The sequence below is a fragment of the Peromyscus maniculatus genome, chromosome 1 (genome assembly GCF_049852395.1).
Source record: "Peromyscus maniculatus bairdii isolate BWxNUB_F1_BW_parent chromosome 1, HU_Pman_BW_mat_3.1, whole genome shotgun sequence".
NCBI classification, from domain to species: Eukaryota; Metazoa; Chordata; class Mammalia; order Rodentia; family Cricetidae; genus Peromyscus; species Peromyscus maniculatus.
Genome location: NC_134852.1, coordinates 194,346,221 through 194,361,229, shown reverse-complemented (window position 1 = coordinate 194,361,229; position 15,009 = coordinate 194,346,221). Strand labels below are relative to the sequence as shown.

Below are 15,009 nucleotides of genomic sequence, written 5' to 3'. Positions count from 1 at the left end.
CGTCTAGAAAGACTCAGATAAGAGGACCCTATGCACCAAGGGTGAGAAAGTAGAGGCAGAGCAGTAGGTGGGGTGGTTGGGGCACAGGCTCTTGTCAGAAAAGCCAGGACCAGCTCTCAGGGTGGCCCTCTAACCAACTGAGGTCTTGAGAAAATGGCTTGGCATCAGGCATGCAGGCACACACCTGTAACCCTAGCACTCAGGAAGCTAAGGCCAGTCTGGGGCATATAGGGAGATCTTATCTCAAAATAATAATTTACAAGGAAAAGGGGGGTTGGAGATGGCTCAGTGGTTAAAAACACTTGCCACCCTTCCTGCCCAGGTAGGGCAGTTCATGACTGCCTGTGACCCCACCTCTGGGAGAACCCAGTGCCCTCTGCTGGTCTACACACACACACACACACACACACACACACACACACACACAGAGAGAGAGAGAGAGAGAGAGACAGAGACAGAGACAGAGAGAAACAGAGAGAGAGAAAGAGAGAGCAGACTCACATACACATACAGATATACAGATTTAAAAAAAATTTTTTTTTTTTAAAGAAAATGGTTTAACCAAACTTTAGTTTTGTTAACTGAAAACTGGAGATACTGGTCTTTTTCTCAAACATTGACGTTAAAATGAAATACTCTTTGTAAAGTATGTATACCTGTAAAGTATGTACACCAGAGCCTGGTGCTATGTGGGTGTTAGGTTCAATCCTTGTGGAGCTGGAAGAAAGTTCACCTTGAAGCAGGAGTGTGGCTGGGCCAGATGGAAGAACCCCTCAGGTCCCAACCTGTGCAGGAGGAGTCCCTCTCGCTGAGGAAGTTGCTCCTGTGGGCGAGGCCTGAGAAGGGTGCTGAGTGGGCCTGGGCTGCACAGGCGACCTGGTGATTTACTGTGTTGCTCAAATCTTAGATGGTCTTTTAATAATAATAATAATAATAATAATAATAATAATAAATAAACACCCAGAGCCAGATATCAGGGTCAAAGCTGAAAGATCAGCGAAGCAGAACAGCCAGCCACTGTTCTTACCTCTACGAAACCCTCAGCCTGAAGAGCGTGAGTTCTTGTCTCCTCACGCCTTACATACCTTTCTCTGCCCTGCCATATTACTCCCTGGGATTAAAGGTGTGTGTGCTTCCCAAGAAAAGGCATGAGATCTCAAGTGCTGGGATTAAAGGTGTGTGCCACCACTGCCTGACCTTTGTGTCTAATCTAGCGGCTGGCTCTGTCCTCTGATCCTCAGTCAAGTTTATTAGGGTCCACAATACATCACCACATTGCTGTGGCCTAAGGAAGCACAGTGTCTCCCAGAGGGGTGTCCCTGGGGACTACTGTTATGGTCCCTTGGTGCCTCATCATCTCTTCCTCTTCAAAAGCATCACCCTGGGATCCTCCGTGGGTCTCTGGTCACTGAGCCTTCCTCCTCTGGGCTTTTTAAAACTCATGTTCCCTGTTGGGTGCTCACATGCAAAAAGGTGCCTGGAGGCCTTCAGTCACTCCAAGGGATCAGGCAAGCTTCCTCACCCTGGCCTCTTTGACAAGATGAGAACTGAGAGCGGGTGGACCCCAAAGTCCTCCTTCGTTCTAAGTTCCACAGCCGTTTATCTGCCGTTCTCCTTAGCTTTCACCTTCTATTAATGTTCTCCATCCATCCAGACTGGGAGTGTGGCTTGGACACCACTTGCTTGGTTGTGCAAGGCCCTAGTTGGATTCCCAGACACCACAAAAGCAAATATGTCAGGGTTCTCCCCACCTACCACCACTGCTATCCTCCTGCCTCTGCACAGTAGCTCATGGAGTGCCTTTCTGCTTCGAAGCCAGCAAAGACCTCTCAAAATCCTAGAGGGGGTGTCTCAAATCCCTGTCCCTCTGGGCCCGGCGGCCCATAGCATCCTGCTGTCCTACTGTGTGCTCCTTTTGCTTGGCCTGGAATCACTGAGTCAGGGACAGTGGCCCTGCTCATGATAACCAACACAGACTCACTGAGGTGGGTGTTGATAATCTGCTGTATAAAATATCCTAAACTAGCAGGCTCAATTGAGGCAGAGCTTTTTTTTTTTTTTCTAACATGATCTAATTTATAAACTCCCCCTGGGAAGAAAGGCTTGACAACATGCTTAAGCAACTTCCCAGTGAACTTGAATGGAATTAGGTCTGGATCTGGGAAGGCAGCCACCTCCCAGCTGACTCGGGCTGGACTCTGGTGGCTGGTTTAGAGCTCTTTGTGTCATTCTTGAGAGTCATCTGATGGTCTTTTTTCCCCCCTCTAATAAAAATGTCCACACCAAAATCCATATTTAAGTGGCCTGCCTCTGGGCCATTTTGCTTACAGCAGAACTGTAATAAACCTTTGACCTGGCCTCATGGATTGTCTGCAGGTGTTTCAGCTTTGAATTTTGAAGATGGGAATGGGTTATTCGGAATGCCGATAACATCTTCCTTATTAGCACAAGAAACAGAACCAAGGGTTAATACGGGTGCTAGCTGACACAATTTTGTCAACTTGAAATACTTTCTAATTTTTCTTTTATTTTGTCACAAGGTCTCCTGTTGCCCAGGCTGACCTCAACTATGTGGCTGAGGATGACCTTGAACTCCTGACCCTCTGCATCTCCATCTCTGACGTGCTGAGATTACATCTGTACTGTACTAAATGAGATTACATTTTCAGCCACTATACCTGGCTGAAACTTAAAAATATATTCCCCAATTGGGAGCTATTGAAATTACCCAGTTGAAAACTCATGTCAGTCTTGAGCATTTGATTTCAGATGTCCCAGGTATGCACTCCTTTGTCTTTTCTGGGCCGAGGGACACGGCCTTGAACCGCAGCCAGGGCCTCCATCATTGAGCTGTGTCTCCAGTCCTGTGCTTGTAGTTTCAGTCCTTTCAGACGCCAGATCTCACCACGCCCTCGCTTCCTGTGCTTTAACCTCCAATACCTTTCCCTGTGATTGACCCTATTTTTTTTTTCAATTAAATTGTGTTTTTTGTCTGTGAGTGGCTGTGAGCATGTGTGGGGGTGGGGTGGGGGGTAGCCTTTTATGTGGCAGTCAGAGGACAATCTCAATGGTTTCTGTTCATCCTGTTTAAGACAGTCTTTCCCCTATCCTGGAGCACATGAAGTGAGTTAGACTGGCTGGCCAGAAGCTCCAGGGATCCACCTGTCTCTGCCTCCTTGTTACAGTTTTTTTTTTTTTTTTTTTTTTGAGACAGGGTTTCTCTGTGTAGCCTTGGCTGTCCTGGAACTAGCTCTATAGACCATGCTGGCCTTGAACTTAGAGATCCACATGCTTCTGCTCCTAAGAGCTGGGATTAAAGGCATGTGCCACCACCACCTGGTACAAAATTTTATGAACTATTTAAAATATGCAAATGTAGGACATTCCTCTAATGGAACCCCTTCCATTAGAAGGAATTTTTTTTCTATTTTCCTTAAGTTTACATTTATTCTGCTGAAAAATTATGTAAATAATAATTCATATACATTTGGGGCAGTGAGGCAGATGGTCCAGTGGCTGAAAAGCTCTTGCCACTTTGACGGTACAAGCCTGATGACCTGAGTTCAATCCGTGGAACCTGAAAGGGAAAAATCAGTAGCCCTCTTGAGAGAGGCTACACCCCCACCACCAAAGGTATTTGCTGACCAGCAGTTTTAAAGCTGACCAGAGATTAAAATCATGGGAAGATAAGACTGGAACAAGGGCCGGGCGGTGGTGGTGTACTTTAATCCCAGCACTCAGGGAGGCAGAGGCAGGCCGGTCTCTGTGAGTTCGAGGCCAGCCTGGTCTACAAAGTGAGATCCAGGACAGGCACAAAAGCTACACAGAGAAACCCTGTCTCGAAAAACCAAAAAAAAGCCGGGCGGTGGTGGCGCACGCCTTTAATCCCAGCACTCGGGAGGCAGAGCCAGGCGGATCTCTGTGAGTTCGAGGCCAGCCTGGGCTACCAAGTGAGTTTCAGGAAAGGCGCAAAGCTACCCAGAGAAACCCTGTCTCGAAAAACCCAAAAAAAAAAAAAAAAAAAAAAAAAAAGACTGGAACAATGTATCTGAATGTATATATCCTGGGTCCAGCAAAAGTAGGACACAGGGAGTAAAAAATTCGTCTCTGTAGATCCCCTGCATCCTGTTAGCCATTAGTAACCTCACGCTTATAGTTCAGCCAGTAACTTCAAAGAACTGCCCCCTTGCCCCTTCATCCAGTCCCGAGATATGTAACCCTCTGCACGTAAACCTTTCCTATATAAACCCCTTGAAGTGAGTGCTGGGGGCCGTCCTCCTCCACCCGCTGTGTAGAGTGTAGGACTCGGACCAAGCCCGGGCTTTCTTTGCTATTAATAAACCCCTGTGTGCTTGCATCGGATATCCGCTCTGTGGTGGTCTTGCTTGGGGGTCTTGCAACAGGGGCACAACAGAACCCATGGAAAGGTGGGAAGAAAAATGACCCTATAAATTGCCCTCTGACCTCCACACACACACATATCATATGCCAACAGGAAGTTTAAAAGTTTACAATTTGATCCGGACAAATTTACACTAGCAATGTCCAGAAAACAAAAATACTTGCAGCTGGCCACATTTTAGGTGTTTATGACCTTAGCTATCTTCAGTGAGCTGTCCCAGAGATCTAAGGCCTACAAGGTAACCCCTGGTAAATCCATAACAGACTCAAATCTGTGTCAAAGATTTACTTGACGTCAGGCAGTGACCTATTGACCTGTCTAAAGACTCACGGAGCGGCTACCTGAGTTAGGGGTAGAGGTCATCTCTTACTCTTTGAGACCCAGGAGGAAGGCTCAGGGAGAATGCCAGGCTACTGGAGGGTAAAGGAAAGGTAAGGTGTGTATGAAAATGTCAGGGATAAGCAGAGGCAGAGCCTTGTACAGAGTAGAAGAGGACAGGGAGACAAGCACTGGGCAGAGACCAGGGGACTGTGTATGTTTGTGGGGCAGGCTGGATCTAAGATCTCTTACTACGTCACCGCGGAGGAATTTTATCTCTGAACTGCAGGAACCTTATAGGGCAGAATACATTCCTTATGGCTATGGCTTAACACAAAACAAAACATTTACTTAAAAAAACAAAAACATGCCGGGCTGTGGTGGCGCACACCTTTAATCCCAGCACTTGGGAGGCAGAGGCAGATGTATCTTTGTGAGTTCAAGGCTAGCCTTGTCTACATGATGAGTTCCAGGACCGCCTGGGCTACATAGTGAGACCCCCCTCCCCATCTCAAAAAACAAAAAATACAAGTGGTAGCTGCAAGCAGTCTGAATAGTGGTAGCGGAAGCAGTAGTCTGTCATGACTCACACGGTGGTGACATGAACCATGTGTGTCCACATGTGGACACACACGGATCCCCACGGACTCCAGGGACTAGAGACGGCACCAAGAGGATGGAGCCCCAAGTCCCACCTGGATGACTTATGACTTACTCTGCTGAAAGCCCATCCCTGGACCCCTCCTCCCCAGCACCTGCCTTCATCCTGGTCCCTTGGCAGCAGTAGGCAGGTGGGTTTGAGACCCCTGGCAACATCTTAATCCTAGTACCTGAGGCCAGGGGAAACTGCTAGGGTCTTAAGTACGGTTCCGTGAGGAGGTCCCCAGGGGAGGCCCACTTACAGAACTTCGGGGGACAACACCCTCTCCTCCAGCCCTGCCCAGAACTCAGCTGGCCACAGAGCTCCTGGACACAGAATGAGGGCGTGTAGGGCTTTATTGGCTCCAATCAGGCATGTGGAGTCAGTGCGGGGCTTGTGGCTGCTCCTGTGATCTGCCTCATGTCTTCTCTCACGGGTCTTCAGGGCCCTTGGGCTGCTGCAGCTGCCTCCCTTCCTCCCTCATGACGCCAGCTGGGGCCGGAAGTAGGGATTTGGGTGGCAGTCTCTCACCCTGGACCACGCACGTTTCCCCATAGAAGAGAAAACAGGCCTGTGTATGTGAGCCAGCCCTGCTGGGGGGAAGGGGCACATGGTTAAGTGGCTTCAAGAGTCATAGATTTGGTGGCTGCGGTTGGGCAGACTATGGCTCTGGTGGCTTGAGTGACCTGAATGACCCTGGTGACTCTGGTGGCTGGAGTGACCTGGATGACCCTGGTGGTTTGAGTGGCCCAGATGACTCTGGTGGCTTGAGTGACCTGGATGACCCTGGTGACTCTGGTGGCTGGAGTGACCTGGATGACCCTGGTGACTCTGGTGGCTGGAGTGACCTGGATGACCCTGGTGGTTTGAGTGGCCCAGATGACTCTGGTGGCTTGAGGGACCTGGATGACCCTGGTGACTCTGGTGGCTGGAGTGACTTGGATAACCCTGGTGGCTCAAGTGACCTGGATGATGACCCTGGTGGCTGGAGTATACAGGATGACTTTGGTTGCTTTGGTAGCTCGAATGGCTACGCTGGTTTTGGTGACCATGGCGACTCTGGCTGTGGACACTGTGTGTTTGGTTGGAACCAGCTATGGTGGTTTCCCGATGAGTGAGGAAATTCCCTTTCAGCTTTATCTCCACCTCCTCCAGAGCCTTCAGCTCTTCCGGGCTGATGTCCCTGGATTCCACATGGCCTACGTGCTGGTATGTCCCGGCGCGTTGCAGCATGGAGTTCGCCAGGTAATGCCCCTTGGCATCGATCTCCTTGGCGCAAGCAGTCACAGCAGCCCATGCGGCATCCTCCATGGACGGGGACTTTCCTGATTCCCTCTGGGTCTCTTTGGTCACCGAGGTCCCAGACACCTTCTGTTTGCTGTTAAAGGCATCTCGGCGAAGAGCCTTGCCGCCTTCTCCGTGTGTGGAGGTGAGGGTCTCCATGTGGATGGTGGTGTTGGCCTCCCCGTGCCTATTTTCATGTGAGGGGCCATAGTTGCTGCCATAGCAGTGGGTGGGCAACCTCTCTTCCGAAAGGCGGCTAAAGTGAGATTTGATCCAGCTGCCATTTGCTCGGCAGGGTTCTGGAGACTCGTCTTCTTCTAAGGCTGTCTTCCTTTTCTTCCTCTGAGCCCACAGCATGAGGCCTCCACCTCCCAGCAAGAGGGCAGTCCCCAGCACCACCTTGCATGATGGTCGCTGGAGGAACCCGAAGAAGTCCTCCAGGGCCCCAGGCCTCACGAAGAGCTACGAGCACACTGGGAGTGGCGGAGCCCAGGTGGTATGGTTCATGCTTGAAAGGGCCGGAGCCCTGGGGGTGTCTGGCAGGCAGGCCCCTGCCTCACCCTCCCTAGTATGCCCTCTGACACCTCAGCAATGAACCCCATTGTGAGGAAGGCAGAGGGTGGGGGTGGGGAGTGAGGGGGTGGGGAGATGAGGTGGGGGGATGAGGTGAGGTAGCACATGCAGTTGTCTGTCACGCGGTGGTGACATGACCCACGTCACCTAGTTTGGCAAGCTTTATGGAAGGGTTCTCCTGCCCTCAGTGGAAAGACGCGTCATCCAGCTATGAGACTCTTCTGCCTTCTGCTTGCAGCGCGTTCTTCGGCTCTGTTCTCACTTTTCTGTCTTTGGTTTCCCTCCCTTCTCATTTAATGGCCCCCAGAGCACAGAGGATAGTGAGTCAGCGTGGCCATGACAAACTGGGACCCCCTTAGCTGAACTGGCACCCATCCCTGGTCAATAATGCCCGAAGGACCGGTCTCTGCTGCCAGCACTATATATAATCATCTACTACAGCCCTAGCTCCGTTACGGGAAAGAGTGCAGAAAGGAAAGGCCTGGGAAGGAGCTCATTCTGGAACAAGATGAGGTCACAATTGAGAGCAGATAGGACAACCATCAGGCCCCAGGGCCTGGGGCCATTCCAGGGTAAGCTACAGCTTGCCTGAGTGATAGCCTGAAGATCAAGATTTTTGTTTTTTTGTTTTTCAAGACAGGGTTTTTCTGTAACAGCCTTGGCTGTCCTGGAACTCACTTTGTGTGGGGCCATCCCCCACATTTATTTACCCCAGGGACTCTTGAGGAATGAGGAATAAGAGACTTAGTTAGAAATAGAGGGGAGAGAAACAGAGAGATACTCAGGATAGACTCAGGTGGGCCTGGATCCTTAACCACTGGCCCAGAACTTTATTCCAAAGGTCTATTTATAACAATGCCAAGGGGTGGAGCAAAAGGCCTCCCCCTTGCTAGTTACAGTCAAGTGTAGACCCTTACAAACACCTATACTCAGGCCTGCGGTCCAATCAACCTCTTATACAGTCTTGCTGGGTACAGGCATAGGAAACCAAGTGGGCTACAACTTTATAAACTAAATTTACCTCAGACCCACAGAAATCCATCAGCTTCTGCCTCCCAAGTGCTGGGATTAAAGGTGTGGGCCACCACACTCAGCTAAAATCCAGATTTTTTGCCCCTGGTAAATAAGCATCGTGAAGTTTTGAGTAGGTAGGCTGGCTAGATTCCTGTATAATCCTAAGCAATTCCTGTGTATTTGGAAACAGGCCTGGGCTATTGTTTCCCTCAAGGCATGTAGCACACTCAGAAATGCCCAAATGGTCCTTGAAAAAAGTTGTGTTGTTTGGGACTGGAGAGATAGCTCAGAGGTTAAGAGCACTGGCTGCTCTCCCAGAGGTCTTGAGTTCAATTCCCAGCAACCACATGGTGGCTCACAACCATCTATAATGGGATCCAATGCCCCCGTCTGGCATGCAGGCATACATGTAGCCAGAGTACTCATATACATAAAATAAATAAACCTTAAAAAAAAAAAAAAAGCCGGGTGGTGGTGGCCTTTAATCCCAGCACTCAGGAGGCAGAGGCAGGCAGATGTCTGTGAGTTCGAGGCTAGCCTGGTCTAAAAAGGGAGTTCCAGGACAGGCTTCAAAACTACACAGAGAAACCCTGTCTTAACCACCCCCCCACCCCCACCCCCACCCCCGCAAAAAAAAAAAAAAACAAGGATAATGAGACTACAACCCATAGTTCCAGAGAAGCTAGGAAACAGGGAGGACTGTAGAGGGAAGTTTCTCCAGCTAGCCCAGGGCCGAGGGCCTGCCTCGCCCAGAAGTTGGGACAAATCTCTCCCACTCCAGGTTCCACAGCCACTTATAAAATAATCACTCAGAGGCTTATATTAATTACAAACTGTATGGCCTAGAGAAACTTCCCTCTACAGAGGACCCTAGGAGGGACGCATGGATCACCTTGGGAAGGGGAAACAGAGATCTCCATGAGTAAACTGGGGATGGGGGGGGCAATAAGGGGAAGGGGATAGGGGAATGAGAACATGAGGGAACGAGATGGTGGAGCTGGGGGAGGGACGGAGTGGGAGAGCAATTGATAGAGGGAGACATTATGGGGTAAGGGAGAAACCTGGTGCTAGGGAAGTTCCCAGGGATCCACAGACAACCCCAGATTAGACTACTAGCAACAGTTGCTAGCAATAACTGGCCTACCCTGGTAATCAGACTGGTGAATACTCTGTCATCATAGAGCCTTCATCCAGCAACTGATGGAAGCAGATGCAGAGATCCACAGTCAAGCACTAGGCCGAGCTCTGGGAGTCCAGGTGAAGGGAGGGAAGAGGGACTACATGAGCAAGGGGAGGTCAATATCATGATGGGGAAACCTACAGAGACAACTGAACCAAGTTAGTAGGAACTCATGGACTTTAGACCGACAGCTGTGGAACCTGCATGGGACCGGACTAGGCCCTCTATACAGGAGACAGTTGTGCAGCTGGGTTTGTTTGGGGGCCCCTGGCAGTGTGATCAGGATCTATCCCTGGCGCATGAGCTGTCTTTTTCTGGATCCCATTACCTATGGTCAGACACCTTGCTCACCCTTGGTGCAGCGGGGAGGGCCTTGGTCCTGCCTCAACTGAATGTACCAGGCTTTGCTGTCCCCCCATGGGAGGACTTACCCTTTTGGAGGAGGGGATGAGGGGGTTGGGAGGAGAGCAGGAGGGATGAGAGGGGCATCTGTGGTTGATATGTAAAATGAATAAAAAAGTAAAGTCCATTAAAAAAAAAAAAAAAGAAGCTGTGTTATTTGAGGGTCTGGAAAAATGAGTTCAAGGAGCTCAGTCTCTGTAATGCAGCTCCAGTGGATCGGACACCTCTGGCCTCCTCTGGTGCTTGCACTCAACACGCCCGTGCCCACGTGCAGGCATACATACCTACACAAAGTTAAAAAGTAAATCTTTTTTTAAAAAGTTGTTCAGGCGTGGTGGCACACACCTTTAAACCCAGCACTCAGAAGGCAAAGGCAGGCAGATCTCTGTGGGTTCAAGAGCAGCTGAGTCTACAAAGTAAGTTCCAGGACAGCCAGGGCTATGTAGACTCTGCCTCAACCTCTTATCTCCTCAAAAAAAAAAAATTTTTTTTTAAATATTTCCTTATTTATTTTTGTTTTTGTTTTTTTTTCAAGATAGGGTTTCTCTGTAGCTTTGGAGCCTGTCCTAGACTACCTCTGTAGACCAGGCTGGCCTCGAACTCACAGAGATCCACCTGCCTCTGCCTCCCAAGTGCTGGGATTACAGGCATGTGCCACCACCGCCCGGCTATTTCCTTATTTTTACACACATTTTACATTATGTGTGTGTTTTGCCTGAATATATGGAGTCAGGTAATCTGGAACTGGAGTTACAGATGGTTGTGAGCTACCATCTGGGTGCTGGGAATTGAACCTGGGACCTCTGGAAGAGCAGCCAGTGCTTTTAGTCACTGAGCCATCTCTTCAGTCCCCTTCAAATATAATCTTTAACCAAGTAATAATTGTTATATATACAAATGTTTTTCAGAAGGAACTGTGGTCCACTCTACATGTGGAAGAAATAAGGTACAGCTAGAAGTCTTAGGGGACCTCACCTCTCCAGCCTTGGTGAACTATCCCTGTGAATGTCTACTAACCTCACTGGAAATAACAACTCAAAGTCCACTTCTGAGGCTGTTTACAGGTGTGAGTTCAGGGCCACTGACCCTTCCCAACAATCCCTCCCTCCAGTCCTTGGCTATAACCTTTTAAAAGTTTTATTTTTATTAAAAGTTTTTAATTAAAGCTGGGTGGGGTGGGGGGGTGGGGGGGTGCACACCTTTAATCCCAGCACTCAGGAGGCAGAGGCAAGTGAATCTCTGTGAGTTTGAGGCCAGCCTGTTATACAAAGTGAGTTCCTGTTATACATAGTGATAGCCAAAGCTACACAGAGAAACCTTGTTTTAAAAAAAAATAAATTAAATATAATTACTTCCCTTTTCCCTTTCCTCTGTCCAACTTTTCCAATGTCTCCTTGATTTACTCCTTCTCAAATTGATGGCCTCTTTTTCTTTATTGTTACATAGATAGATAGATGGATAGATAGGTAGATAGATATGTGATAGATAGATAGATAGATAGATAGATAGATAGATAGATAGATAGAGAGATAGATAGATAGAGAGATAGAGATAGAGATAGATAATAAATACAACCTGTCGACTCCATGTGTACATGATTTCAGGGCTGACTACTTTGTATTAGATAATTAATTAGGGGGTTTATCCCTGGGAGAGGCTAATTCTCCCTCTCACAATGGTCAGTAGTTAGCTGTAGTTCTCTGTCTAGGGGTGAGACCCTATGAGATTTTTCCCCTTCCAAGTTAGCGTATCTATCAATGTTGTCATTGTTCAGGTCTTGTTTAGGCGCACCATGTTTGGTTATAACTTTTATCTTACTTAATAAAATTTTAAAGCTTAAGATTACAGAAACCCTTCCTTAAGGCCCATTTTTATAACCACAAAATGCTGTGCACAATACTCAAGTCTGCATTGGCACAAGGCAGGAAAGCAGAAGAGTGGACCCTGGGCTTGCTGTGGTGCTGACACCATTTCTGGTTTTCTTGGTCTCAAAGAACTGCTTCTGTATATGACTGAGAAGCTTTTGCAGAGTTTGAAATTCTCTTAACTACCGTAGACATCCCTTATCTACAAATCAAGACCCACTTGCTCTTTCCCAAATAACTAACGGCCATTGGTTTGTTGTAGCTGATCACCAAAAGCAGCCACCGTGTATCTTCTAATTCTTCCTATCATTTGTTTGTTGTAAGTCAGTGGAGTTATTTTGGTTTAGAACTGACATGTATTTTCTATATTGCAAATAGAGGCTAAAAGTTTTGCATACTCTTTTCATTATTTATTGTGTGTTTTTGTTTGTTTGTTTGTTTGTTTTTTTGAGACAGGGTTTCTCTGTATAGCCTTGGCTGTCCTGGAACTCGCTCTGTAGACCAGGCTGGCCTCCAACTCACAGATCCACCTGCCTCTGCCTCCTGAGTGCTGGGATTATAGGGGTGTCCCTCCACTGCTCAGCTATTGTGGGTTTTTATATGATATTTGATAAGACATTAGCTAGACATTTAGACATTTGTCTAAAAACATTTCACATTTTTTGGGGGCACATGTATCATGGGATGCATGCGGAGGTCAGGGAATGACCTGCAGAAGTTGGTTCTCTTCTTCCACCTTACATAGGTTCTGGAGATGGAACTTGAGTCATCAGGCTTGGCAGCAAGAACCTTTACCCAATGTGTCATCTCAACAGTCCCTTCACTTTTATTTTAAAAGAATACCCTTTACTTAAATAATCAGCACAGATTAGCAATACTTTAAAAAACAAGATAAAGGTGAGCTAGCCAGGCGGTGGTGGTGCATGCCTTAAATCCCAGCAACCAGGAGGCAGAGGCAAGTGAATCTCTGTGAGTTTGAGGCCAGCACAGTCTACAGAGCAAGTTCCAGGACAGCCAGGAGTACACAGAAAAACCCTGTCTCAAAAAACTAAAAAAAAAAAAAAAAAAAAAGACCTACGCAGCTTCAGAGTGTGCCTTCAAGAATACTCTGTGTTTACTGAATTGCCAAGGGCAGGTTCCCATCTCTGATGCTAAGTAGCATGTGACATCTGTCTCCATCTGCCCCTGAGCATGGGACTGCATCGTCTATTCCGGAAGGCAAGAGAAGCAGATTTAACGTTTTGTTTGCATGCTGGAGCCATGACAGAACCCCTGACTCTATGTCCTCTATGCCAGCTGCATGACTGACCATCTTGGGGGAATTATGTTGAGCTCCATGCCTAAGAGGCCGAGGGCTTAGTTCCTGTGAGGAAACTGGATTACAGAGGGACAGTGATTTCTCCGTTGCTATAATAGCCAGAGCAGGAGTCATCTATCTCCAGACCCTGGGCTCTTCCTGCCACAGGCTCTTCCTGGTATGTGGTGACTAGAGGAATCAAACACCATCAGGAACCCATAAACCAAATCTCTCCAAAACTGTCCAGGGTGCCCCATGCGGGTTGCAGGAGTTAGAGAGGCAAAAGGAAGGTCCAGAGACAATTCTGGAGGTCTCTGTGAACTCCGGGATGGCAGAAATGCAATGGATACAAAAGCCAGTCCTCTGGCCCCTGCGCTAGAGTGTCCTTGATCCTTAAGCTGAAGCAGTGTTCTCTCTGAAGCTCAGGACTGTCATGTCTGCTTTAAGGAACTCAGGGCTTAGTCAGACTCCAGGCTACCATAAGCAAGCTCCAGTAGACACGCTGGCCCTGTTCATGTGTGCACCCATGGGCCATTTGTCCCTTGATAAACACTCATGTCACCTGAGTACGAGCTAGGAGGGGGCTCAGCTGGACCACTAGTCACTGTCACAAAGCAGCTTTGCCACAATGTCACTCGCACTTTTAATAATTATCATCCCAGAAATCCCAATACCTTCAAATGTATAGAATTTATACCATGCTTTCACTCACGTTCTTCCAGATTCTTCTGGCTACCCCACGATATGGACATTATCACTCCCATGTGTCATATGGGAAAACAGGCATCCCGTAGTAAAGACCATTGGCAACGCTGTGCCTGGAAACTGGAGGCCACCCTCCTAGGCGCTGGCCTGCACCTCCTCTGTCAGTCACACCATACTCAAAACAGCATTTGTTGGAATAGTCTTAGAGGGGATCCAGCAACTTAGAAGGACGCATTAGAATCAACACACAGAGTGGAACATGCCATCGGCTAATTCAAGTATCAGCTCAGTTAGGTGTTAGCCAAGTGGCTTTGGACAGTGACCACATCTTTCGGACCCCTGTGTAAAACCAGAGGTGAACCAGGGGCGCCAGCCCACTGAGATGTAGTTCTGCCAGGCAGGCTTGGGAGGAAAGGAGGCGGGCACTGGCCGCACACTGCCATGTGACCCGGCCACTGCCTTCCCATCAGCAGAGGGCCTGGTAGACAAGGATGTCCTCATTCACTGCCCCACGTGATCCCCGCAATAACCCTGGGAGCTGAGAAGGTGCCTCAGGCCTCCACAGCTGGGGAAACGATGGCGGGCGAGGCTCTGTCCGCAGGTCCCAGAGCTGTGTCCCCTCCCTGGATCTGGCTCCCCAGTGCTCTCTTACCTCGGAAGGGGAAGGTGCCCAGTTTATTCAGGTTCTCCTCCAGTTTCCCATAGTCCACCTCTGCGGTGGCGGTGAAAGGGGTGGTCACGGCTGGGTAGACACCGGCAATGTCCACCTTCTTCCCCTTCACATTCCTAGAGATGCCCCTGCTCAACCCCGGCCTCATGGCGGCCCAGATTTGGGGGCCTAACATTTCTGCAGGAGGCCTGAGGCCCAGCTGTCTACAGCCACAGGGGAACTGAGTTTGGACTCCTTTTTCCCACTGTTAATGATCAACGGATTCTGTTAAAAATTTGTGTCCCTAACCCACGACTTGTGGACTTGGAGGGAGTGCAGCCTAGGGGCGGGGCTAGAGACTCCACGCAGGCCTTCTTGTCTGCTGGGCAGCGGCTGGAGAAATACCACAACTCTGGCCTGAAAGAGAGCTGGCTCTTGGGGTTCACACTACAAAGTTTCTCGGACAGAGCTCAGGTCCTCTTCCCACAGCCCCAAAGCCAGGAGCCACCCCCACCTCCACGCAAGCACACTCTCCGTCTCCAGGCCGAGCTGAGCCTGACGGAGCTGATTGGCGGAGCTGGCCTGGCCCCGCCCCACTGTGGCACCACTGCGGGTCAACCGTGGGAAACCACGCCTCCTGTCTACCAGGCTTCTGCCAAGGCCGCCAAGGGTCAGCCCTC

At 49.0% G+C, this 15,009-nt stretch overlaps 2 protein-coding genes across 5 annotated transcripts in view; both read right to left on the bottom strand.

The window, feature by feature from the left end:
* The window catches only part of Hoga1 (4-hydroxy-2-oxoglutarate aldolase 1), a 29,558-nt gene extending 14,733 nt beyond the window's left edge, over positions 1-14,825 (bottom strand). The window contains exon 1 of one of the 3 annotated variants that reach the window (XM_042263716.2): positions 14,333-14,825. In XM_042263716.2, coding sequence (XP_042119650.1) covers positions 14,333-14,525 — 193 coding nt within the window. In that variant the 5' untranslated portion in view covers positions 14,526-14,825. The remainder of the gene's footprint in view (positions 1-14,332) is intronic. The other 2 variants (XM_042263709.2, XM_006990466.4) reach the window with 2 other exon arrangements.
* C1H10orf62 (chromosome 1 C10orf62 homolog) lies at positions 5,699-7,229 on the bottom strand. Of its 2 annotated transcripts, none has more exons than XM_076563113.1 (2): positions 6,173-7,229; positions 5,699-6,082 (listed from the first exon to the last, which is right to left on the bottom strand). In XM_076563113.1, exons 1-2 carry the CDS (start codon positions 6,999-7,001, stop codon positions 5,985-5,987), a joined length of 927 nt encoding a protein of 308 aa, XP_076419228.1. In that variant the 5' UTR covers positions 7,002-7,229; the 3' UTR covers positions 5,699-5,984. The 2 variants fall into 2 exon arrangements, with proteins under 2 accessions (XP_076419228.1, XP_076419227.1); XM_076563112.1 differs by having other exon boundaries at positions 5,699-6,172; positions 6,209-7,228.
* Positions 14,826-15,009: the final 184 nt, after the last annotated feature.